The 26530-nt window shown below is 38.8% G+C and overlaps 1 protein-coding gene across 3 annotated transcripts in view; it reads left to right on the forward strand.

Annotated features, from left to right (window-relative positions):
• The window catches only part of LOC140937519 (uncharacterized), a 34085-nt gene extending 7726 nt beyond the window's left edge, over positions 1-26359 (forward strand). For 2 of the 3 annotated variants that reach the window (XM_073387080.1, XM_073387079.1), the window contains exons 2-25: positions 7850-7944; positions 8040-8127; positions 9246-9392; positions 10285-10433; positions 11125-11277; positions 12395-12478; positions 13462-13579; positions 15054-15151; positions 15694-15789; positions 15906-15993; positions 16156-16205; positions 16925-17324; positions 18406-18722; positions 19013-19303; positions 19805-20065; positions 20180-20482; positions 21695-22069; positions 22481-22564; positions 22666-22881; positions 22986-23075; positions 23513-23787; positions 24309-24474; positions 25122-25235; positions 25513-26359. In XM_073387080.1, coding sequence (XP_073243181.1) covers positions 7850-7944; positions 8040-8127; positions 9246-9392; positions 10285-10433; positions 11125-11277; positions 12395-12478; positions 13462-13579; positions 15054-15151; positions 15694-15789; positions 15906-15993; positions 16156-16205; positions 16925-17324; positions 18406-18722; positions 19013-19303; positions 19805-20065; positions 20180-20482; positions 21695-22069; positions 22481-22564; positions 22666-22881; positions 22986-23075; positions 23513-23787; positions 24309-24474; positions 25122-25226 — 4049 coding nt within the window. In that variant the 3' untranslated portion in view covers positions 25227-25235; positions 25513-26359. Of the gene's footprint in view, positions 1-6523; positions 6755-7849; positions 7945-8039; positions 8128-9245; positions 9393-10284; positions 10434-11124; positions 11278-12394; positions 12479-13461; positions 13580-15053; positions 15152-15693; positions 15790-15905; positions 15994-16155; positions 16206-16924; positions 17325-18405; positions 18723-19012; positions 19304-19804; positions 20066-20179; positions 20483-21694; positions 22070-22480; positions 22565-22665; positions 22882-22985; positions 23076-23512; positions 23788-24308; positions 24475-25121; positions 25236-25512 lie in introns of those variants that run through there. The other variant, XM_073387081.1, reaches the window with a different exon arrangement.
• Positions 26360-26530: the final 171 nt, after the last annotated feature.

Here is a 26530-nt window from a genome sequence, read left to right on the forward strand (position 1 = left end):
GCGGGCAAATTTTTGACTTTCCCAGGCAGTCTAAAGGCAGCTGAACAGGAAGCAAAATTTAAGATTTGCAAGATAGCATTACTGAAATTGTTCTAACGCTTCCTTCCGTAATTTTATTGTGGTTCACCCGTGATATCTGAGTTTGTTGTAGGAGTGTCACGCGAAAAATTCATCATGTCCACAATCGGCCACAACTGAAAAAAACGCCGGCCTGCTGCTGACCGACTAGACAAGCGGGCTCCAAGACATTCAGTTTAGTTGCGCCTCGTTTTGAAGTGTGTTTTTAATGCGGAGAATGAGTAAAATTCCTATGATGGTTGTTAGCGTCCGTTTAATTTTTGATTTGTTATTCCAGGGCGATAAGAAAGAAATTAAGGATGTTCTTTAAGCGCCCTTTCTATGCAAATGAACTTTTTCTCCCTCTTCTTTAGTGTTCACTCGAACACGGCACAATGATTTTCAGCAATTATAGACAAAACTTGTGTAAAAAGAAAACGTTTAATATGTTCAAATTCTAAACGTTTCCAACCGTAGTTTCTGTGTATCTGAGTTTTTTAAAGCTTTTCCAACTTATGTCCAATGAATCTTGCAAGGATGCTCTGAAAAATGAAACGGGACACCGGAACCAAATCAAAGCTCGGCTATACTAAAAATTCCCAGCCCTAGAAGAAACCAAAACCAGACCGGAACGAGTCTGGTCGTCTCTTTGCGTTAACTAACTCTTAATCACCTGTTAATAAAGTCAAGCAAAAAAAAAAAAAAAAAAAACGTTTTATCCTTTTTGCCACTCACTCGCGTTAGTAAGTGACCGAGTGTTAACTATTTTGCCACTTTCTAGTCTAGAAAGTTCCAAAAATAAAGCCCTTCTGGCTACCTTTTCAATGGAAAACAAGCTTGAATATTTCGGTATAAACCGACAAAACCTTGATAACTTCTCAGCATACCACTGTTCGAATATTGATATCAAACTTTTGATCCAGGCTCTAAGCCCTCTAAGTGAGTTTGTTCAGCAAAAAAAAAAAAACAACAACAAATGAAACTAAAATGACTATTTGTACTCATCCTTATTTCACTTTCTAAAGAAGTCAAGTTTTCTGAAAAAATGTTAACGTGTTCACTAGAATGGACAAACAAAGAGCATTTAAGCGTGAGCCAGCGAGAATTACCGTACTTTCCTTGAGAGCAGTATTCAACAATTGGCTGATCATAACCAATAAATCCCAGGTATCACATACAACCATTTTAAACCATTTATTTCCAGTTCGGTCAGGTTAAAACAATTTTGGATAGGTGTGGATGAGGACTTAGAAAAAAAATGATTAGAGTGTCTATTAAATTTTCTAAATCAATAGATTAAAATGGTAACTTAGAGCTAATTTAGGTATTTACAATAATTGCAATTACTCCGATAGCATAAATTGCTTCGTCTTATTTTCAAATACTTTTGATGAAATAGACTATTTTGTTTCATTTGGAATTAATTAGTTGATTTCGTGTTCAGTAATGACCTTCAGTAACAAGTTAAGTTTTTCTTTTAAACTTTATGTGTAGATAAACAAGACCTCCTTGTATAATGGTTATGTTCTTGTTGAGTATTTGCCGAGCAGACATCATTGAAATATTTAGGGAGTAGTTTTGTGCTTAGATTAAAACTTTAAGTGCTGACACTGGTGCTTACAAGAAAGTCGTTAATTTTGTTAATAGATCTAATAAATTAAGTTTTTGGAAAAATGCCTTCTTCTGGAGTTTGAATAATTTCCCTAGTCTTGTGAGATAGTTGTTTGCCCAATATAATGGCGATGCGAATTAATCAAACTATTATGATAATTATAGATTTTCAGAACTGACTGACAGGCAAACAATTGAATTTTACAGAGAACTCCTATAGTGCCAGAGATATTTGTTGCAATGTATTCAATATGACTATTTATTGTTAAGTGCTGGTCAATTATTTTTGTAAGAAATTTCGTTCTACCTACCATTTGGATAACATGGTTCCTTGACTAAGTTAATAGTCAAGATTTGTTTTTAACTCTTTTTTGTGTGATTTAACCACCATAAAATGTACAGTTTGGTTTACTGTACGAGAAGGAAATGTTCATTTTGTTGGACGGTTTCACTGGGATAGCAAAAATTTCCGTTAGTGTTATGACAACAGTTCCACCAATTAGGTATGTCAAATGTTAACAATGGCAGCAGCATAAACCAGCTATTTTTAAAGCTATTTTTCAACTAACCCGTTTGCTTTTAGTTTTGATATTTTCATGTATGTATAAGGCGAGGAACTATAATTACCCTACTGCAGTTTTTTCTTCTTTTGTGTATAGGTTTTTACAAGATTTTAATAAAGTTGTTGATTATTATTTTTTTCAAATGAGCGACGCATATTTTAGTTGTCGGCCAAGTGTCTATCTCTCGAACAAGTTGCTGTCGAATTTTTTTCTTTGTAATGCAATTAGAATCAATTAAGTGACTGCTAAATATGCTATAATTAGTTATAAATAATTTTCCGGGGGACACTTTTAAAGGATCAATTGGCGGAAACTTGAAGGCTGTTCACCAGCCCTGGAATAATTCCTATGCTAAAAAAGTATTTATTTTACAAGTGTACTCCCATGTTTTGAACAATTATTAATAAACTATCAACATGATGCTGAGAATTTTGTATAATGTTGTGGGACTGTAAAACAAATGAACAAACAAGGATGAAAGGTCAAGAAAAATTGTCGTACAATTTCGGGTCGCGTTTAGAAAAGTATTGCGAACTAAAGAAAGTCATTAATTTGTGTATAGATAGCCTTATTTTCTGGATGCTGTCATAACAGGTAGTCAGTGGAATTTTTAGTTTATTCCCTTAGTTAGAAGGTAGACGCGACAATTATAAACCTGCCATTAATAATGAACCAGAATATCATGAACTAACGGCTATAAAATTGTTCAAACTATGAAAGAAAAGTATGATTGATTTTCTATCAAACAAAGATGAAACTAATGTCGTTTTGACCAAAAATATGTTGGAATTCGGCCAGCCCCTAGTTTAAACATTTTGGTAACCCTCAGGTGAAAGTATTGACGACTGGTCAAGACGATAAAAATACGATTGCAGTAAAATGTTCTGTTGCAGGCTGGCAGTTCTTGAATTCATTTCTATCTACCATAAAGAGAACTTCTACTTGCCTCTAATAGTCCATAAATCCTTGCAGTTTACTGGGGCAATTACACAATTTGTAATAACTGTAATGGCTTAAATCATGACTGGAGAAACGGAGTTCAAAAAGTGAGAAATAATCAAGATGGCTACTGCCGTAGACGATTTCAGAATTGTGAACGTTTTATTTCGGTCATCAGTTTGAAAAACAGGATTTCCGAACACATTCGTCAACACTTCAATAGTAGTAATTATCGTTTAAGCGCGGAGACTAAATTCCTTGGCAAACAAGTGCCGCTTGCTTTGACATGTATGTAGCTTATAAACCGCATTTAACCTTGTCCCTTTTAGCACTTGCTGAAGTCAAGTTTTCAGAGAGCTTCCGAACATTATTTTCTTCAAATGCAATATTAAATGGTACTACATGACAAATTGCTTTCTTTTGAATGGTCACACTATAAGATTCAGTTCACAAATTCAATTGTTAGTATCCGTCATGAACATAAAACACTCAAAAGAATTATGAAAACGTTAACAGACCCCTCTAGCTTCTAATTTGCCTTTGTAATTGTTAAAATACTGCGAAGTTCAACAACTCACTCCAGAGACGAGTCTTTCATTTTGAAATTTGGAATAGAGTTGTAATATTCTCAGAAATATTCCTAGTAAGAACCAACCATTTCAATAATCGAATTAATGGACGAGAAAAGTTCTCACGCCCGAAGTGATCATATTTGAGTCTCGCCAAAATGTCTCAATACGGTTTTTTCTACGACGTCTTGTAAATTGTGAATTAAAGGCTCTGTCATAAAGCTTCATAGGGTTACTCAGTTGTGCTTTAATTAATATTTTTAAGTCCTTCTCTGTTATGAAGTAAGATGTCAAGAGCTTGAAACGATTTCCTTGTAATGTCTGCCTGGTTTCGAGGAATACGTATAGTTATGGCTTTGCATCGCTCAGGCTAAAAAACTGAAATACGTTTTCGTAGAATGTTAGGATCCTTGCATGTTCTCGGTCTTGCTACCGTCTCAAAAATAGCCTCACGAAGGGGAATTAAAAGAAGTACGTGCACTATGACCATAGACTTCATTGGATGTGTTCTATATCGATAATTGCGGATTTAAGAAAGTGAAATCTATAGCTAGGTTAAGTGAGAAGGTTGTAAGAAAAGATATTGCGAAGACCTTAACTAGGACGTTTTCGAAATAACACAATAAGTAACCGTGCTTTAAGTAAACTTAGGTTGAGTTGTCAGCACTGATAGCTCGTTGCAGCTGGGCAAATCAGGGCCAGAAAACCAAGAGCACAGCAAAAAGCTTTCAGATCGCCAAATTTCAGTTGTAAGGAAAATATTGTGGTAATTACTAAAATTGTGGGCATCACAAGAAACGTAAAATTACTATAGTTTCGTTCAAGAACGTCAGTAGAGAGATGTACTAAAAAGCTTTTCGTTAAACTCTAATGCCTGAATTGTATCTAAATCATTTAAAAAGCTTTGTAAAACATTCTGTAGATAACTCTGTCACTGCTGATCATACGTTTGAGAGTGAACTCTTTAAATATGACTTCCAGGTAACTATATTGGTCATTGGTATTAGTTCGTGAGAACATATGGCAATTAAACAACTGTAATTCCTTACAAGCGCTGATGTGCAAAGAATTTAGAGATCTATTCTTGTCAAATACATGATCAACGAACGAAATTTTAAAATGACTTTCAAGCTGATCTGCAGATCTTATTCTTGATAACATTCAACTTAGGAACTAAATGAAGGACACGATCACGCAAATTAGGGGGTACCTTCTACTCTTTATCGGGCGAGTTTTAAGCAAGACAAGGTACTCAAAGAATGCCTCGTATCTCTGTTCTACTTGTGTGAAGTAAAAACTGTTTACAAGGTGTTTTCTCTATGAATTTTGTGTCCAATTACATAACGATTAGTTTGTAGGAAATGTATAAACGGCTGGTGCAAACGTAAGGCGCTCACCCGAAGAAGTCCCTCAGCTGGGAGCAGCAACGCAATGCAGGCTCGAAGAAAGAATCTCTGTTTCGTTTCCTTGGGCGTTGTCATTCTTGTCTTCGACTGTTTGTTTCGTGCACGCATCTGTTTCCAGTATGCGAAGAAGATTTGCTCTTGCAAGGCAAAAAAAGCTGCTGAGACTGATGTTGCTCCAAATTGGCCAAGGCTTGTTAGCGGAACCTTGTTAGCACGATTTCATCAGTTTTAATACCCGAAACTATTATGATTAATGATCTGCTGTGTTCTTCGTGGCTGGTGTCATTTTACAGTTCTAGCTGTTCTGGTTTTGTTTACAAAAGACTCTATATATAATGTCGGAGATCAAAGAAGCGGCAAGATCGCTATATTTACCGTCAGTTTTTGCTTAAAAAGTTATCGCACTTTTGAAGCTTTGATATATTTTTCCTTTAATTTTTTCTCCGTCGGTTATTAAAAGTGCCCCACAATCACCTTAGCTTATCTATAATTGATCAGTGAATTCTAAGAATGCATTGGAATCTGTCCACTTAGCAAACTGTACCGCCTTCTTAGTTGACTTAAAACTGCCAATCTGTGTCATAATCACTGCACGCAATCTGTTGCATTTCTATTGATCCCATTTAATCAGGAAGCTCTCCAGTCAGTTGGCGATTAGTACACCTTGTTTGTCTTTTTAGCAGTACGCTGTTATCCCATATCAAATTTCCTTTGCATGCCAATGGATGGTTCATATAAACGGCTCTGGTGGACCGATTCGGCTTTGAACGTCTTATCACAACACTTTTAAATGCTCCGCCGGAGAAAAACCTATTTAAATTAAACGACAAAGACAAATCAATCTCCTTAACGGACCCTTGAATTTTCTCAAAAAGATACTTTACATTGTATCGAGTTGTGATAAATGCGCTGTTAATCTTGTACTGTATTTGTTTTATTTTTTAAAATTCTATTATTATTTATACATTATGTACCACCAAATAGAAACCTTGACTATTATTTTGTAATTTTAGTCATCTTGATTTTTAGTTAAACAAAAGCATGTTTCATAGTTACCAGTTTATGCGAACAATGTTTTTGTAGTAATATATGCTCCGCCTTCTCCTTGAATTCTTTTCTTTTATTTTGTTTTATTTATTTATTTACTTTTTTTTCAATTCTCTGCCTGGTTTATCTCAAAGTAGTCGTTGCGTGCTCATCTAAGAAGTCGTACAAAAGTCGCTGAAAACAAACGTCGTTTGCCCGCCTTGCAGCTATCGATCGCAGAGATAAACTCTATGGCTGACTCATAATCGGAGAATTAAATCTTATTGGAGGACAAAAATCCCTGATGATGCTAAAAATTTAACCCCAAAAAATTGTAAGTTGGGTAAAGTATGCGTTCCAATGCAATGCGGTGGATGGTGGAGGACGCCACTTCCGCGCGCGCAACCGTCGTTTTGACGCCATAAAAGAGGCGTGTTAACCCAAGCGGTGTAAAGGTCTTTTTGCTTTGAACGTGTCAAGAGTAAAGCGGTAGCAAGCACTTCATTAAAGGAGCTGAATCTCACGAAAATGCGTTATGCCGCGATTTCATTTTTTGTTTGCACTCTAGCAACAGTTTTAACGGGTAAGTGAGTCTACTAAATCGAGAACAGGTAATTCGGCGTCTCTACCACATTGTCACAGTTATCAACAATGGGCAATTAATCACGGCAGAGACACAGGGAAGGAATTGGGTTTGTAGTAAGTGACTATAGAGCCCTCAACTAGGTGCTAGGTTGCTAATTACTGTTAGTACTGGATTAGTGCAGGATCGATGCTCTAGGAGATTCCTCTGGACCGAGTTCAATATGCAACGGCAGTGACATTTTTACAGAAGTCACTGCTAAGCTCATTTAGAGCTTTCTTTGACTTAATGAGATGTTCGTGGATAAGCCAATGTCCTACATTTCTCGATTCTAGGTGGTAGCCTGATGGGTTCTAGTCAAATTTGTTGTAATAGAGAACGTTTTCGTGCTATCATATGTTTAAAATTAAGCTCTTCTCGTGCATTACGAAGAAAGGAGCAAACGCCTTCCAGTAGCCTAGCATACCTGTCTCAGTTTGACGAAATATCTTCACCTAGCAGTTTCGTCCAGTACTGAAAATTTTAATTCAGCCTTTATTTAGGATTTTTATCAACCGTTGTTTTATTTCATCACGACTTAACACCGATTGTAATAATAAGAAAAAAAGGTCCTGTATCGGAATACCGGTGCTCAAAGATCCGAAGGAAGTGTTTAAAACTGTGAATAGATTTTTAGGCATTCAGATAACAGATGGGAAACGGTTCAGGAAATTACACCTTCAAAGTTTATTTTGGATCTTCAATTGCCCTGTACCTTCTGTTCATGAAAAATTAGTTTTAGTATACTGTGCATTTTGCTGATCGATCATTGCTGATTTCTAGAAGTTTCTAGAAAGATTGTTTTGTCTTTACAAAGAAACTTGATATCTTTACTTAGTTACCTAACCCACCCGACTAACCTACCTTTGTCTCGTCTCATTTTTGTCCTGTTTTCTTTGGTCACAATGAACGCTCTGAAATTAAGTTTCACCATGATAGTTCTTCTCCTGAATCCATTTTCAAATGCATCATTTGTTCCCCTTCTGAAAGAAGGCTTGGACGAACTCAGTCATCTGTTTAACACACGGCATTCTCTTACCTCCATCTTGTTTCCAGACCCTGTCGAATCCAAGAACATTACTATCAAGTTGGGCTTTATAGGAGCGTTGGACAAATCTCTCGGCGCCACAGCGTCTTTGGGACAAGAATTAGTAAGTTTGTTACCTACTGAATCTTACAACTCATTTCAATATTCTATGTTATCCTCTGGCTAACAAATCCCGCTTGTGTTTTGATCTTCTTTCAGAGTTCAGCGTTCAAAATCGCCATTGAGCTCATAAATGCCGATGCGGCCAAGAATGGCAGTAAAATTAAATTTTCCATGGATTTTAAAAGTGAGTGTTTATTTCCCTCTTTAACAAGAAACTAGCTTAAAGCCGGTATGAATTAAAATTTAACTTAAAGCGAAATTGGATTCGTGCCTTGGCGTGGTGTCTAGTAAAGACTCCCTATGAGTTATTCAGCTTTCTTGCATGTTTTACGTCGGACTTTCGGTCTTTGTCATTTATTCTTAATTCAAAATTCTTTTTATTCGAAAAAATTCGAAGTTTTGATTTTCCCTTTCTATGCAGTACTTTATCGTCATACCTAACTATGACACAGACTTTTTTAAGGTCAATCTATGGAAGAAGGTCACCAATCACTTAAGAATCGCATGAGCCTCTAGGGCAACTGTTAAGTTAAAAAACTCTTTTAATTGCTAATTCAAAGTATTGTCTCTCGTGGACAATAACTAGATTCACTTGTGCAATAAGTAATCTTGTTATTCTCTGAACTGGGCCATAATTGCAAGGAACAATCAATTAGTCAATGACTTCTCGGCTACCATATTGTATTGTTGCTACATCACGCGACATTTTGGCACATTCTGACAACGTATCCATCCCGTTGGATGAGCAATTAAAGTTCTTTCACTTGTTTTGTACCGACCATACTATTGTGTTATGTTCAAAGCCGTACTGCTTGAACATCCTAGCTGCATATCGCAACGAGTTACGATTTTAAAAAGCGAGATTCGCCGCATTAAAAATCATTATCCTCAAAAGTAGAACAGCCTGAAACATGGACAAATACTTTTTTGCCTATGTGTTTTGAATCTCTACCATGAATCGAATGGTGAAAATGTTCTTTTGCAGTACTGTTTAAATGTCTAATATTTCGTTATTGAGAATTTTTTTTTTTTCAAACCAAGCCAAAATAAATTTGAGTCTCTGGATGAAAACCTATAGTATGGCCATTAAAATACCAGCTCTTTCTTAGCTTTTCTGTTACACTTCTTGTTCTAAGATTTCATGTGATTTATTATTGGAAAACTGGCAAAAGATGATTGTTATTCGTGATTTTAAGAAGAGGAGCATTACGCTATATACTGACTATTTTAACAACTTGATTTACTCAGTGATTTTAAAACAAATCCTCTGTATTGAGCGTCATTGACAAACTTCGTTTTCAGGTATGATCAAAGATGGAGGCACGAATCCGTCCACTACTTGTAAGATCGCTGCCCAGCAGCTTGCGGCGGATTCGGACATTGTGGGTGTCGTTGGAGCAATGCGTTCTTCGTGTTCAAAAGCTTCACATCAGTACTTCAGAGACAACGGTAAGAGAATCATGGACACGAACGTTTGCTGAAGTAATCGAGCGAGATTTGTGGTCCGAATCTCTTTGTTGTAGTTATCATTGCCTTTATCTTGTAATTAGTTTGTTTTCCGTCTTATTAGCATGCATGCGATTTTAAGTTATTTTAATAAATCCTGTGATACGAAATCTATCACAGAAATGTAGATGCTTAAAGGAATACCAGTTATATTTAAACGTGCGATGAAGGCATAATCAAAGTTTTTACGGCCTACATGATAGCTCCAGCACAAACAGTTTCTTTGTTTGCAAAATTGTCTACAACAGTCTTTCTCACCTTAGATTAGAAAGCAGAATACGGTATGATTTCTCTGTAAACTGTATCGGCATTGTAAGGTCCGTTTGGAAGGTTAAAAAATCCGGGAGAAAGACAAGACTTTTTAATCTTTTTGTGTGAGGCTCGAACTTGTTGTCTCAGGAATAAAATCCCGTAAAAAGTGCATGTACGCCTGAGAGTTGAATAGATTTTAGATGTTAGGCTCATAGCTTGCCAATGTAGTGTTCAACTAAGCTTTACTAAGATGTTTTTGAAATGCAGTATCTAAATTTTAAAACAGTTAACATTAAGGTTTTAATACATTTCTACAATTAGCTTTAAAGTGAGAGATGAAATATAAGATTTATGAGAAATTACGCTCGTTAATGTCACGATTGATGTGAGGTGTGATTTATAGGCTGCCTCACGTGGCGGTAGAATTTTACAACACCTCTTTTCAAAATAGTCTTCTTCGTCTATTCATAAAGCTTTGCCGTAATTTCTAACACACGACTGAGCTTTTCGAAAACACTTCAGGGCGACATAATGTGTGTTCAAAACTAAACGTTTTCAATCTTTGATTATTACTTTATGTTAGCACCGACTATGACCCAGATATCATATGCGTCAACCGCAGCGGAGCTTTCTAACAAGAAGAAGTATCCACGATTCTTCAGGACTTGTGCGAGTGATGTGCATCAGGCAAGCGCCCTGGCTGAGTTGGTGACTTACTTCAACTGGAGAAGGGTGAGCAACTATAAACTTGTCGAATCCTTCAATCGACTTTTTCCATTTTAAGTTGTCAAGTCCTTTATTCAAGAATTACCAAAACTAAAGGGTAGGGCACGACGATTCGTTGTTTCACAGTCTTCAAAGAAAAACTAAGTTTCATGTCTTAATACAGTCAATCACCGTTGGGAAATGGCAAGGTGATCATTATATACCATTATATAAAGGGTGACCTCTATATACAGGTCAACTTTGCAGAAAATGTAAGGCAACTGAAAATTTTGGAAGTTGTCCGGTGACCGTAATATACAGGGTGACCGTAATATACAGGGTGACAGCTATATACAGGGCCGTTGTATACAGGTTTGGCTGTAATTTTTATCGACTTTTAGGGCGGGAAGGATCACTGGCTCAGTCTGTTTTCTGTTCGATGCAGTAGTCTTAGTAAACGCTCAAAACCAATGTTGCAGCTAAGCACATAACTAAGGCATGATTTGAGACCCGTTATGGCAGTTTTAATTATTTATCTAGTCCATCGAGTTTCGTTTACGTAGCTTTTAGAAACAACGGTTGAATAAGGAAAGATTCTTCACTGGCTTAGCGGTTTAAAACTCAGCTTAACTCCACCTGCTCAGCAAATATCCGGGTTTGTGTGTGTTTACAGACATTCTCTAACTTCCCCTCTCCCCTCCTTCATCCGTTATTTCAGGTAAGCGTCATTGCTACATCAGATGATGAGTATGCCAAAAACCTTGCAGATAGTTTCGAAACGGAAGCCCGCTTACAAGGAATCCGAATTCACGCTTCTTCGAGGTTTTCCAGTACAGCAAGTTCGGACGTTTTGGACAACAAACTGCAGTTGGTAAGAGTTGATATAGTGGAACCTCGATGTTGCGAAACTCTATGTAACGAAGTCCTCGGTACAACGAACGATATTTTTTTGCCTCAGTAATAGTAAAATATATAACGAAGAACCTCGATATAACAAACCTCGTTATAACGAACGTGTTTTGGCAGTCCCTTGGCCTTTCGTTGTTGACGTAGCAATCCACAAAATATCTTTTTTATTAGCGTTTAAAAAAAAATTATCGTAACATCAAACTGCTGGTATTAAAAAGCTTTTAAGTAGAGCGATGTGGTTAAGAATTTTCACATCAATTACTTTTATGTTTTTCTAAGTAATCGTTGTTTGCGCAATTGTTTGATTACCTATCAAAACGCCTCGTTACCTCCCAAAAATGTCTTTAATCGCTTTGAAATGACATCATTAACGAGTATAAAACATTTTAAAATTGCAAAAAGGCCAAAAATAGCAACAGAGGGAAGACATCATGGCGTTAAGCGCCCCCACAATCAATTTGTCTCCTCTTGAGAGAGGAAATTCTTTATTTTTCTTTCCAAGAGCCTTTCTCTTAACGGCTTCGAATTATTGATAATCCGTTCTAAGTTTGTTTCATAGCAAATTAGCTAAGCCTTTTACAAGGTGAATGCCTTCTGTTTGTGATAAGCTTAGCGGTCGACCCGTTACACTCCCCTCCCCTCTTAGTGTCAAGTACAGGTCATCTGAATTATCGTCCCAGTTATAAATTGACTCAGAGCACGATCCGGAATTTTGGGCTTTCCTGCTTAAAGAGAATTAATCTAGTCCACACGCGCACAGTGGTTTAAAGAACAGCAGGGAAGTAGAACTAATCTCACTTAACATCTGCACAGTTTTAATTGGTAAACTGCATGCAAGTGCAATAGCGATGACAATTTGAACGTGTTCTTATAAGCACTCCTATGTTCCACTCCGAGGATCAGTTTTTTTTTTGTAACCTTAGTGGTGTGTGCAATAGCTGACTGTGTAATGTAACAAAGACGTTCACCTTCTTGCTAACAACTCAGGTCATCTGCCACAATGAACAAATTACTTGTCTGTTTACTGGTAAGATAAATGATCAATACTGAATTTTTTGGTCTCGATTTTTTTGTTGCAGATAAAAGACGCTCAAACTCGAGTAAACCTCATATTTGCTCAGCCTGAAGCTGCCCGAACTATCTTAGAAACTGCCAAAGGAAAGGTAAAAAATAATCCCATTAGCTGGAGTCCAAGCTTTCCCCAGGTAGACTTTAAAGTGCTGTTTAATAGGTTTAATTTCAAGTATCACACCATGGCCAGCTACATTGGTCTTCTCAAAAAAAGAAAAAACTGTGTGAGACAGGGAGAAATGTGATACTTACAGCCCTCCTAGTGACGTCGAAGTATTTATAATCCCTTTTCGGCGTGTTAATGTAATTATATTAACCAAGCTTATAACGCCTTCTTCAAAGAGGCATAGCTAATCAAAACAGAATGATTGGTCATTGACCTTGTCTGCACTTCGCACTTCAAGCTTCAAGGTTTGTTGGAACACGCTTTCTCTCCTTCTGTATTGCAACATTGGCTTGCATTCAAATGGACTCGAAAAAAGGCAGTGTTGCGAGACATTTTAGCCACAAACTCTTCTTCTCGGCCTTCCCCTTCCCCCAAAACACAAAAACAAAACGAAAAAAGATTGATTGTACCTTGTTAAAGTTTACTTATCTAATCATATTATGTCGACCATAGGCCTAATACTTGTCCTTGTCATTTGCTACAACCAGTTGCAAAAGTACTTGAGACACTGTACCGTATTTTGGCATAAATGGCCTGTCCATGATCTTGTGCTTTTGATCCCCCCTCCACTCCTTATCAAAGTTGCCAGCAATACAAGACCATACTCAAAACTTGGAGGAACAACTTTGAATGGGAGAAAGGAGGGAGGTCAGTATCATATCTCACAGACCTATGACCAGGAGCGATTTGAAGCAAGAAAGGTCGCTTTTTCTTTGGAGTGTCTCAACATTTTTGCAACTGGTTGTAACATCACAAACGACTAATTTGCATCTAGCGGTTGTCCCTTATCCTTGAGAAAAATTTTAAAAAAGCCGTTTAAAATCTAGCCTATAGACATGGAGGTATGATATTTTAACCTCCTCTGTCTACCCATTAGTAACGTCTGTGTGACGTATTGTTGTTTTATAGGGTATGACTGGCCAGGGCTGGGTGTGGCTTGGTAGCGATGGTCTGACAGCTGTTACTCCAACCAACCAGACTAAAGCCGCTGAGGCCATGCTGGGCAGTGTAGGCATCATGCCCACAGGTACGTTACATTTCAACTCTGTAACCCTTGCACTACCAGAAGTGGGAAATGGGGGCTTAAGCAACGACGACGGCGACGGCAACGGGAACGGCAAAAAGGCGATAGTTAACCCTTTCACTGCCAAATGTGGCCAATGGCAAATTTCATTTTCTAAAATTTTGAGAAACAAATAGCATCATGTGAAAGTACAGGCAGAGAGCTTTCATTTGAATGGTCACATCATAGGATTTCGTCCATAGACTCAAAAGTTAGAGTCACCTTACAAACCTCCATCAAACACTCTGGCAGTGAAAGGGTTAAGTTCAGCAAACAACAACTTTGCACGTGCATCACGCTTTTTTGTACATTTCTTAGCCGTCGTTGCATGACTACGACGTGAAAGTTTCTAATTTCACGTTTTGTCGAAGACGGGATCACAAGACAACAAATTTCTTTTTCTTTTTCTGAACTTTGATACAGTCCTTCAGAATTCAAAAAAATTGGCCCGCATATGAAAAATTAAACGAGATGAAATAAGCGCGATAATTATAGTTTGAAGCAGCGCGAATTCACTTTTTAAGTGACGTTTTCGTAGCCGTCGCCGTCGCCGTCGCCGTGGTTGTTGCTTACGCTACCTAAAGTTAAAATTCTACAACATTTCCCAATCTCACTTTGTAGAATGTTGAACAAATCAAAATATTGCTGAAGAGAATTCATGTGAATTGTAACATCGTAGGATTTCGTCCACGGACTCAAAAAGTTAGAACTACAAACTAAATAGATAGCACTATATGAAAGTAGCGCTGAAGAGGTAATGAATGGTAATTCACACCGGATTGGTTTGGGACACCAGCTTGGCCGCCGTTTTATCTAAAATGACGGAAGTGACGTTACGTGAATAAACTCCATAAATAGTGCCATGTTGAAAGTACGGCAGAAGAGAATTCATTTAAATGATAATATCGTGGGATTTCTTCCAAGAATTCAAAAATTACCTTACAAGACTACATCCTTCACCCTGGTAGAGAAAGGCTTCAATAGAAACCATTTTGTGAAACTCGATAGAACCAAACAATGCACAGTCCAGATAGCATTATTCCGTTCCCTGTGGGGCAGGAATCCTGATATATCGTGCATCTGTTACAAGAAAAGCCCGATATAAGAAACCTTAGGATAACGAATGACATTTTCCCTCCCCTGGATAGAGTAAAATGTGTGTAACAGGACACAGATGTGACTTTAACCCGTTAAAATATCGAACGATCCGTCTGGTCTCTAGGCGCTTGGAGGATTCGAACGTTGTGAATTCTTAAACGAACTGTGTAATCAGATTTTTCCAATATACAAACTAAGAAAATTGAAATGAAGATAACGCAACTGTTTCTGAAAATTCGTTTTGAGAATTTCTTCGACTAGCGTCGTCTTAGCTAATTTTAGTTTATTCTTCGATCGGTGCTAAAGCAGCTTTAACTGTTTCATTGTTTTCGTCCTTTAGGAGGTTTTGGCCGACTGAGTCTGAACATCATTGTTCGGTGGATTAAAAAGTCCCAATTGCGCGTTCAGGATCAGTACCCTGGAATCATTTATAAACATGTAAGTTTTCAGTCCATCTAGCGATGACTGGAGTGTCGTCTGTGCCGTCAAGTTGTTATAGTTGTTATTAGACTGGATACCTTAAAATCAGGTTGGACATCTTATGTTTATTTGACACAACGCCAGACTCGTCGTAGAGTACCATTTTTGTGAATTTACTGGGCATGTCATTGAGGAAAATAGGAAATCAGAGTAAGAGACAATTGTGCAGGGAAAAGAGCTGAACACAGGCCTGATTTTGGGGTATCCATTCTAGTCACAACCGTCAAGTTATATTGGGCCTGGTTTCCATTTTATCAAGTACGCCAAAATCGAGCAAGCAAATGAAAGACTCAGCTAACAAGGTGCTGTTATACGCTCGCTTTTTAGAAAAAGAATATTTTCGCACCCGCTCTAGCTTGAATTCTCACTGTAACTCCCACTCGTCATATCGTAATCTGTGTGCTTCAATACTGCGTATCCTTCTTATCATGAAGTTGAGTTTAGTTCTTAATACCAGCTGTTTAGTTTTATAACCTTTGCTTTCCAATGTTCTCCAACAGTTGCGAACTTCATCTTACGTGCCGCAAGTTTATGATGCAGTGTATGCATACTATCTGGCGTTCGACAAATTAGCGAGACAACGCAAGATAACCGAGGTAAATTTCTTCTTTTGTCAAAATTTCAGCTGAATACTCCCGGAAGAAACGTGTCTCTACCATTAGATTAGCTACTGGAAGTTCTCAGAAAACGGTATTTTGTTGTTTTTATATAGAATGACTCCCCTTCCAAATTACGGGAGGTTGTTTTTGACGAATTGAAGAAATTCAACGATAAGAAAAATGCATTTGTCGGTGCTCAAGGTTTGTGCGTTTTATGTTTTATACTGTTTTGTGGCTGATTGAGTGAACTGAATTGAAGTGAATCTGATACTTTTTTCAAAGTTGACCTTTTTTGTTTAAAAAGGGTTAAAACTGCTTTGCATCGTTTCCTTCCTTTGAGATGCCTCTTAATCTTTTTAACAGGTCCTAACACGTACTTTGAAACTCCGAGGTACAACGTTGGAAATTTTCAGGTAAGAGAAACGTTCCTGTCTGCTTTCAATTTTTCTCAAAGGATCGTGTCTTGAAAAATGGCATCCATTTTAGTAAACGGTCGGTCATACCTTGGGAAGTTCTTTAGAAGCTAAAACCCTTTCCCGCTCAGAAGTTGGCAAAGTCGAAATTTCCGCGACATAGTTACTTAATTTCAATTTGTAAAATCATCCTAAAAAACAACTACTGCTGAGTGAAATACTGCTGACGAGAACTCATTTGAAAGGGTAAGAAGTCACAACTACACACAAAACTGGTATGTAAAGGATTCAACAAAGTACATACCTTTTCATTGCTGGTGAAATAGGACTGAACCTTTTTAAGAGTTGAGGAAACGTTAAGACTCGAGGGAAACAAAATTAACTATTTTCGCGAGAGGGGCCAGTCTTTAAGTTAGAGATTTTTTTGCATAGCCCACGAAGTAAAACTTCTACTTGTATTAAATTATGACAATAAATCGGGGCGAGCGGTCAATTTTCGCGGGTAATAGTGCACAGGTACCCTATGACGTCATACTTTTTGCAATGTTGCCTGCTCTGCGACTTTTGGCGGGAAACAGTTTTATTGTTAGATGGCAGTTGTCCTCAGTGTAACCAGTAGGAGCGGGCACTGTTGGGAAAAGATCCCTGCCATATAGCAATCACAATTATCGTTAAAAAAGGAGCTACATTGTAAGTACTCTTTTCGTCTCTGTTTTCAGGGACCCACTTGGGTAAAGGTCGGCAAATGGAGCCAAACTATTGGCGTGGAAAGAGAGAACAACGATATAATTTGGCCAGGAAACACAAAGACACCTCCCACCGATAAGGGACTTCCAGGCAAAACCACTTTCAGAATAGGCTTCATTGCTCCTATTCACCCGGACCTAGCGGGTTTATCGGAACTCGGCCGGGAGTTCGAATCAGCATTCCGCGTGGCTGTAGAGATGATGAACAGAGATTTGACGCTGTCTGTTGATTTTGACATAAAGATTCAGGATGGCGGACTTGATCCTAATGCTTCATGTACAGCAGCTGCAGAACAGCTTGTAAAAGATGATGTCGTAGCTGTTATTGGAGCCTATCGTTCGTCCTGCTCTCAAGCTGTTGCTGATGTTTTAGGTAAGGAGAATTTTCTTGCAGTAATTGTCCCCCCAAAATGCAGGGTTTTCGTTAAGAATTCTAGTAGCAGGAAAAAGGAGTAAGGTTACAGGAAAATACTTTGAAAAAGGCTCCACTCCTGAATAACAAAAATAGTCATAGGCTACCGAACATTAGCCGGAGATTTCTGTGTAGTAAACAGAGAATTCTCCGATCTCTGATGCCTAACAAAAACCCTAAAAATATGCGGTGAGCTTTCCTAATTTTCTGTGAGTGCTAGCCCCAGTTTTTCAAAAGGTGGATAATACTATCCCACGGATAAATCTCTATCCTCTGTATAGCGCAATGGTTTCCCTAATACTTACATACTGGATAGTGTTTTTAATATTCCGTGGATAGCGCTATCCAGCTTTTGAACAACTGAGGCGTGTTCTTTAAAAGGTGTCCTCCTTCTAGAGATTAACAGTCTGCATAATAGGCGCGTAGGAAGTATGTCGCACGAGATAAACGAGGCGCGCGAGAGAGTAGGAACAGGTGGACAGTGAGACAGCGCCTGCTCGACCGTCCTACAAATAAAGTCCTTGTGGCGAGTGTGCGTAATTTTTGCATAAATTATGCAATAATTATAGACACTACCACCATGCAATAGCGGGCCAACCATGGCGTTATAATTTCCATTTTCTAAGAGAGTTAGAATTTTTATTGTCTTCCCCTTTCCACGCGGGAATCCTTTCCCTGCTACTGAGTATAAGACAGAAAATAAAGGAAGAAAAACAGAACGACAGTCCATCTATGGGTGTCCGCTTTAGAGAGTTGGCCGTCCTAGAAAGGTGTCTGTTCAAGAAAACTCCTTGTATCATTTTTATTGTTCAGCAACATTTAACGTGGCCTGAGGTTTTTTGGTTAACTTGTCCGGTGAAATTCAAAAGTTCACTTCTTTGTTTCCAATGACGTAAATTGTGAGTAAAGAGTATGTACTATTATTTCGTTCTCAAAAACACATATATTTGTAGTGTTTCTAGACATAAGGAGGTAAGAACTTTGATTCCAGGAACAGAGTTTACCGGCAGATTTTGATATTTTTTGGTTGTTTAATTCACAGGTTCCAGGAACAACAGAGTTCCTCAAATTTCGTACGGCTCAACGTCTGCAATTCTCTCGGACAAAACAAAGTACAAGTACTTTTTTAGAACTTGTCCTTCTGATGTTCACCAAGCCTCCGCTCTCGCAGCCTTATTTCGGAAGTACTTATTACCTGAAGTTGGTACCGTAGCAACAAACGATATTTACGGAAAGGAACTAGCGGATATGTTTGAGAAGGAGGTGACTGGTATGGCTGATGTGCCAGTCAGTGTGGTCAGCAGGCAACGTTTCGATGTAAATGCGCGAGCAGCAACCATCAGACCAAAAATACAACAGGTAATTTCAGTTGTTGTGTTTAAGTTGCTACACGTCGTTAATGCTACCTGTACCTCGTCTCCAATGTGATGGATATATAGATTTTAAAACTCAAATGTTTTGGGTTATGCATTGCCTTGTATACAGAATTACTTGTTTCTGTCACTTTCAAACATTGTTAACAATCTCTTAAGTTGAAACATATATAAAAGCTTCTCTCTTCAGATGTGCCTCTTTATCCAGACGATTATTCCACAGTTGAAAGAGGTATATGTCGACAGTTACCTCATCTATGCTCCCTTATTTTTCAGTTGAAAGCTTCGGGATCTCAAGTTCACCTCATCAGTATGGTTCGCCATGATACAGAGACGGTTTTCCAGCAGATTAAAGAGCTAGGCATGACTGGTAAAGGCTGGGTGTGGATTGGAACAGACGGCGCGACCTCGTCCACGTTCAATCAAAACAAAGACTTGCAACGAACAATGGAAGGCATGATCGGAACTCAACCTAAGAACGGTGAAGGCAGCATTTATTGGAAGTTTCTGGCAAATTGGATCAAGAAAGATTCGACAACATACCCTGGAATTGTACACAGTAAACCGGTAAGCTTTTTTTTTTTTTGAGAAGAAAGACGTATGCATATTCTAGTTTGCAGTATACCGTCGACTAAGGTTTCATTTCAAAACAGTTGGTAAGTTTGTGAAAGTGTTTGAGTAAAAACAAGAAAGTTCTCAAGTGACAAGATTGAGTGCTTGGCGAATAAGAATGAACTAATCTGAGTCGGAAAGAAAACTAACGAATGTTATTTGTTACTGATTTTCTGATAAGCTATTTCTTTTCTTGGGCTTGGTGGTGTTTTCTATTGAACTCCTGGTTTTACCACTTGCTCTCCGTAAGACAAAGAAAAGTACTATAGGGACATATTCATAGGATCGTTTTATCATTTACTTGTTTACAGTGATACCCAAGCAAATGGTGACTAGCTTGCACGCGCTTTCCCGCGCTTACCAAATGCTGCCCGTATTTTTCTCGAGTTCTAATTGGTTCCTAGGATTGCCGGGTTCTGTTATGATTGGCTAAAGGTTTACTCTTGTTCATTACAGTCTACTCCTACCTCAGCGGCCTTCACTGCACAGTTGTTTGATGCCGTACATGGCGTAGCCTTGGCTCTATCAGACCTTGTCAACAAGAAAGTTATCAGCCGGACATCTGACGTGCAGACTGTGCGAGACAATCTCTATCAAAAGCTGAGGACATTTAATGACCCTAGCACAGGCTTCCCAAGTGCCACTGGTACCAACAATGTCATGTTCTTTAATCAAGATCAAGATGCCCCTCCACTATACGATGTTGTTAACCTTGTGGTAAGTTCGAAGGATATGTATCTCACTTTTTGAGAGTAAAAAGATTTTTGCTAATCATCAAAAGCTATTAGATACGCTTTATGTAATAAGAACATCTATGATTCTAATTTCCAGGGCAACAACTGGCTCACTGTAGGTCAATATGACTCCAAAACGAAGGAAATCAGTCTGCGAAGAGACCCTGTCTTCTCTGGTGGAGTCACTCTCATTCCTGAGATAGGCCGGCCTACTTACAAGATCGCTGCGTTCTTTCCCATCCATGAAGACCTAGGACCATTGAAGACTCTTGGTAATGAGTGGCAGGCAGCTTTCAGGGTTGCTGTTGAGCTTGTTAACTCGGGTCCCTTTAAAGTGGCGTTTACTTACGTTCTTGCTGATGGTGGTTATGATTCAGATTCTTGTCGGCATGAAGCTGAGGTAGGAGGGAGTTAATTTCTTGAAAGCAACCCACAGTAATTTTCATTTTAACCTTTTTTCTTTCATAGTGAATGACGGAGGCTTGTGAGGTGGCTCAAAATTTTGAGTCTCTGGTCGAAGTTCTAAGAATGACTGAAATGAAACCCTTTCTACAGTACTTTTACATGATATTATTTCCGTACTATGTAGTGCGGTGAGACTATTCACATGAACCCTCTTTACCTGCATTCTACAAAACTGAGAACTTTGTAAATTTTTCCAATAGATAACTTTATCGACGGCCTATCCAAAATAGCAAAATGTTTCTCGTACAGTCAAATCGCTATCGTTGACCTTTTAAACGACCACAAAATCTTAGGGTCTTAGGTTGGTCAATTATAAGAATTTCAACTGTATTTTTGTCACAGACTCTGAAGTAAAAAAGGACACCTGTTTAGTGTATGGAATCGCAGTAGCTGTAATTGTACTAAGAATGTTTGATCTACCTCAACGTCTGTTTCATTTGACACTTATCATGCTTTAGGTGGGTTATAATAAGCTGATAAATGGACTGACAACAGTAGCTAACAGTAGCAAGTAAAGCCTTCCATGCTGAAGTTCAATCTTACTTAAAGTATTTTATGTAAGGAGACACGTAATTTTGTCATATCAGTTCTCATCTGGGACATTTTAATTTCACTTTTGCACGCCCCCTATATTGGCGTTCCAAAACAATAAAACAAGGGCCATATTGGTACTCCACACCGATCATGTGGAGTTAAACTTTTTTCTTGTGTAAGAACTCTTTTTTTTACTAAAAATCTGAGTGCATAGCTGCCGGCCACTGGGCACTTATAGGGTTATTTCCGATATGAATGTAACAGGGTCCACAGAAGTCCTTGAAAATTGCAGTCGGTGCTGGAACATCCTTTAATTTCAATGCTAACTTTACAATTTAACTCGAACACCAAAGGAAAAGGAGCAAACACAGAAAGACATTCGGAATAAAATTCCTCATGTTTTGGAAGAACTAAAAAAGACAGAGACTCAAGATTCGGGTTTCTACTATCAGCACGTTTGACTCGTACAGCGAAGACCTGGTTCGAAAGTTTGCACTGAAAGGAGTCCTTGAAAACTGGAAAGTGTGTCCCTGAAAGTCCTTGAAAAGTCCTTGAATTTTTTGTTCAAAAAAAGGACCCTGATATAAAGACTCTGTTTTTCGCTTTCTTTTAGAGTCTCCCGGACGACACTGACCTTATTATCGGAGAGGCCAGATCTGGTTGCTCAATTGCCATTGCTGAGGCCACAAAACACAAGAACATTCCTCAGATTTCATATGCCTCGACTTCCGCTCAGCTCTCAGATAAACAGACTTATCCAAACTTCTTCCGCACATGCTCCTCAGACGTCTATCAAGGACAAGCTCTGGCAAAGCTTGCTCAAAGGTATAAGTGGTCCCAGGTTTCTACTATCAGCACGCTTGACTCGTACAGCGACGACCTGGTGCGAAAGTTTGCCGTCAACGTGAGGCGGGTGGGAGTCGACATTAAGACTGAGCAGCGATTTGAAGCCCACACTAAAAACAGCATTAAAGAGAATCTCAGAGAGGTAGGAACAGTCTATTTCCCATAAACTTGACGTACATATATATATTTCCTCTTCGTGAACAACTTTCTTTCTTCAAATAACATATGTTTAGTCACCTAGAACTTAACGGGCAGGAGCGTGGCCGACTGATCAGCGAGTCGGACTCACAATCCAAACCTGATTTCGGGTTTCTGTCCCGCTCTGATTAGCAACAGAATTTGTTCCTTAGTTTTCTTGACTTCTGTCATTGTAAGCCATTCTTATAAACAGCAAGCCGTGTTACCTCCTGCCATCTAATTTTTGATTACTAGTTTTTTTTCGATTATTTGGGTAAAGTGCCTAGGTTTGCTAGGTTTGAGCAGCTAAGCACACATTCGCTGTAAACAGTGAATTCCAGTCACCTAACTCATGTGACAATTTCTAATCATGCAGATGAAGGAAAGCGGGTGTGCAGTAAATCTGGTCAGCGCCGCGACCGATGATTCGGAGAAAGTTTTTCAGGAAGCAGTTGAGCAGGTAACTAACTGTAACTGATCGATTCCTGTCAATCCGCAACCTTGTAAGTGATCTACTCAAGAACCCGTCGTCTAATTTTTCAATTCATGTCTCGTTCCCAGGGCATGACCGGTAAAGGCTGGACGTGGATTGGTACCGACGGTGCAACTACATCAAGTTTCACTGAATCTCCGAACTTGCGACGAGCCATGCAAGGGATGGTAGGTACCAGGCCCAAACACGGCGAAGGAGTTCTGTATCAGAGACTGCTAAAGATCTGGAAGGAAAAAGATGCAGCTGCATTCCCAGGCCTAATACACTTGCCTCGAATACTGCAGGTTAGGCCCGAGTCTATTTTCTGCGGTCCTCAGTCCTGTTCAATTCGGTCGTCAATAAATTTACCCGTGTAAAACCTCGGGTTTTTTTTTTGTTTGTTTCGCAGGCTTCGCCATATGTTGCACAAGTCTATGACGCAGTTCTCGCTTATGCGCATGCTCTGACAACACTTCATGAAGCTGGAACGATAAACAAGGTGAGAATATGCTGAACAGCACCTGCTTTGTAGCTGCGCGTATCTAAGGAGCCTTGAAAAAAGAGATCTACCCTTGTTATTAAATACAGCTTGTTTTACTGACAGAATGATTCGAGAATTCGACGGCGGCAGTATTAGCTCAGTAGAGCATTTAGAAGGTCGCGGGATCAAACGGCCACACCTTCGCGTGGCTCGGTTGACCACGCAAACTAGCGGTCCCGTCCCGTCTCCAGTAGGAGACGTACAAATAGTGTCCCAGTTAGTACTTTCCTGCTAAATACATTGACACTCAAATAAAGTGCATTTTTTTAACTCACCGTTCACTTTTCTAAGCATTTCATGTCAAGTTCATCGCATCTACGGTCTCATTACTTTCCAAGCGTGGACGCAATTTGTTTAAAATATTGTAAGTATTTTCATCTAACTGTTTCTTTCAGTATTCAACCCGGTCTGAAGTTCAAACAGAATTGATGAAGGAACTACGAAAAATGAAAGATGCAAATACGGGATTCGATAGCGCCACGGGCGGAAAAATGTTCTTCGATTCCAATCAAGAAGCGCCCGCGCTTTACGACGTGGTGAATTTAAATGGTGACTCCTGGATTAAAGTTGGCTCATATGACCCATCCCCTGATCAAGGCCTCAGTATCAAGAGAAAGATTGTTTGGCCAGGGGGTAGCGTGAATCCTCCACCCGATCAACTGCCGCCAAGGTAAAGTAACTTTTTTATACTCTGATGAACTGAACTCGTCCCCACAGACTAGTAAAGCAGTGACAATATGCGCGCGGAACCATGTCTCCTGGCTTTTTTCGTCATTCCTACTAGCACTTGGACCCCGTCCACACGAATCCGCCTTTTTTTTAACCCAGATTCGTGTGGACGGGATCTTAAGTAACTCTGGAGAGCGGTTTCAAAAAGATGCGGTTTTGGTGAACGGATTCACAGGTTTCGTGCGATGGATGGAAGACTGATTCGTTTGAATACTTGTACGGATTAAAAAATATCCGGATTCTTGTTCACTTGGCCGTTATTCACTTTTCCTCGTTTTAAACCGTCTCCGTAAAAGTTTACAGCAAAATTTAGTGTACTATAACCAGTTTTAAAAAATGTTGAGACACTCCGACGAAAAGCCGGCCTGAAATCGCTCCGAAATCACCGTTCTTGAGTGTGAACATAGCTGCCTTACATAGTGGCACAGTACTCTAATACCGTCGCCATTCTCTACTTTATAGTACCAAAGAAGTCGCTGCGACGGAAGAACCCAAATCAGCAAGTGTTAGTAGAGACGGCATTATAGCTCTGGGAGTTGTATTCGGTATCTTTGCTGCTGCTATGGGAACGTTTGTTACCTACTTAATATACAGGGAGAAGAAAGGAAAGCCTTCATTTGCTCCCCAGGTGAGTTGATTCTTGCTTGGAAGTCGGATTTTCTCCTGGATATATATTTTTAAGACACTGAAATTGTCTTGCTTTAGCTTGATCATGTATTTCGCGGACGTAGCCTTTTTGTAGCATTTCTGTATGCAACAAAAAAGAATACAACTTTCAATAAACCTTGATAAGCAAGATGACCGTGATTTTAAAACAAAGTCGTAACACAATAAAAAAAATTCTGGTCCTTTTTCATGCTACTTTTAGGTAGTTTACCATTTACTTGGGCAAACCGGTCGGTCCACGATTTGGGCAAATGGTACGCAAAATTCGGGACTGGTAAATTTTGTCCCAGAATGGCGTTTACCATCGACACAAATCAGTCCCATTTACCAAAAAATGACCGCGAAGGCCTGAAACTGGTATCAAAGATGGCTTTGAAGAAATGGAACACGACTTTCCGTTTGGCATATTCCGTCCGGAAAATTAAAACAGAACTACCTTTTTAAATTTTCTGAAGTCTCCCCTAGAACAACCCAAAAGTCATGTTCCCTTTACTTTTCAACCGGATTTTCCGGAAACTATTTGTAAATGGTAAACCAAGTTAGTAACTGCTGTTTGTTCATTTTTTTGCCTGTGTTATACTAATAGTGTTTGTCTTGCTCCACAACCAGGCCACGAGACCAACATATCAATCGCCAGTGACCGAAATTTCTGCTGTTTTAAATAATGGAAATATACCTGTTATCAGAAATTCAAAGGAACCTTTACCTGTGTGAAAGATAGAGGTAGGTTGTTCCAGGGCGATGACTGCTATGCTGCAGTCAAATTTACATGTAATAAAACTTTTACAAGTGTAATTTACAAGTGTAGCAATTGTTTTCAGACTCCAAAGCAGTGGCTACACTTGTAAATTTTTAACTTCTAAAGGTGTTATTGAAATTGACCCCTGGTTGTATAAGACTTTTTTGTTCAAGGAGGAGAAGCAAACATTCATTAATTATAAATGGAACAATGTCCAGAAAACACTCTTTAACAGTCATCCCTTCTGTTTTTTTATTTCAGATCGTTTTAGAGCTTTAGCGACAAGAGACGAGGAAAGATCAAATCTGGACAAGTTTCTTGGAAAAGTGAAATATTTATTGAAACTCCGTTTCGCGAGACAAATGTTGTGGCCGCTTCCTGCAAGAGACATTTTAAAAAATCATAGTTACGGAGGTTGAAATTGTTGTATAGGAATTAAGACAGAAATCAATTATTTTCGCCTGTAAATATTTATAGCCCAGACGTTCTTTGTGTTAAAAAATTACCATTTGCATCTTGACAAAGTGAGCCAAAATGGTTCACAGTTTTAAATGCTTTCGAGAATGTTAGGATATCATAAACCAGATTTATAAAGAGAAGTTTTTAGATCTTAAATCGAAGAAGTGTCCGGGTTTTCAAGAGCTGTCAAACAAAGATTACTGAAAAATATTGTTCAATAACCGATACTACAAATAGGCCTTTTTATCAAAAATTCCATAATACTCTTTGTTCGCCCTACAAAGGTTTGCATAAGCATTGTTTTCAATTTTTTGGAGCGGTTGTAAGTCCCAAGAGAAATAATATTGAAAACAATGCTTTTGCAGAATTTTGGAGGGACAGCAAAGAGTATTGTGGGTTTTTTTGAAAAAGGCCCATTAAGTGGGTAGAGCCAGTTCACAACAGCTTACAAGAAGCTTGAACAAACAAGCTAAGACTTATGAGCTGATTTTTCTAAAGAAAGAACTTGTGTTTGATAAATGCTAGCTTCGACAACTATTGGAAAACCCGCCATACTTGTATTATAGTGCATGTCGGGATAGGCGGCTTCGTTGGTAACTATGCTTGTTGCGTTCTCGGAATAAATACATAATTTTTACAAATTAATCAATTCTGAATAGCGTTGCATTATTTCGCAGATCTCTGCTTTGCTGTCTCCAGGCAGGCGTTCTTTTGATCGTCACGCGACGCTCTTCCCCCAAAAAGCCTGCGCTGGAGACTTTCTAATGTCGCTTCTATGAAGCCAATCGCCGGCAACGGTTTTAAGAGTTTTCACTTATGA

Source organism: Porites lutea, chromosome 5 (genome assembly GCF_958299795.1).
Source record: "Porites lutea chromosome 5, jaPorLute2.1, whole genome shotgun sequence".
In the NCBI taxonomy this organism is placed as follows: Eukaryota; Metazoa; Cnidaria; class Anthozoa; order Scleractinia; family Poritidae; genus Porites; species Porites lutea.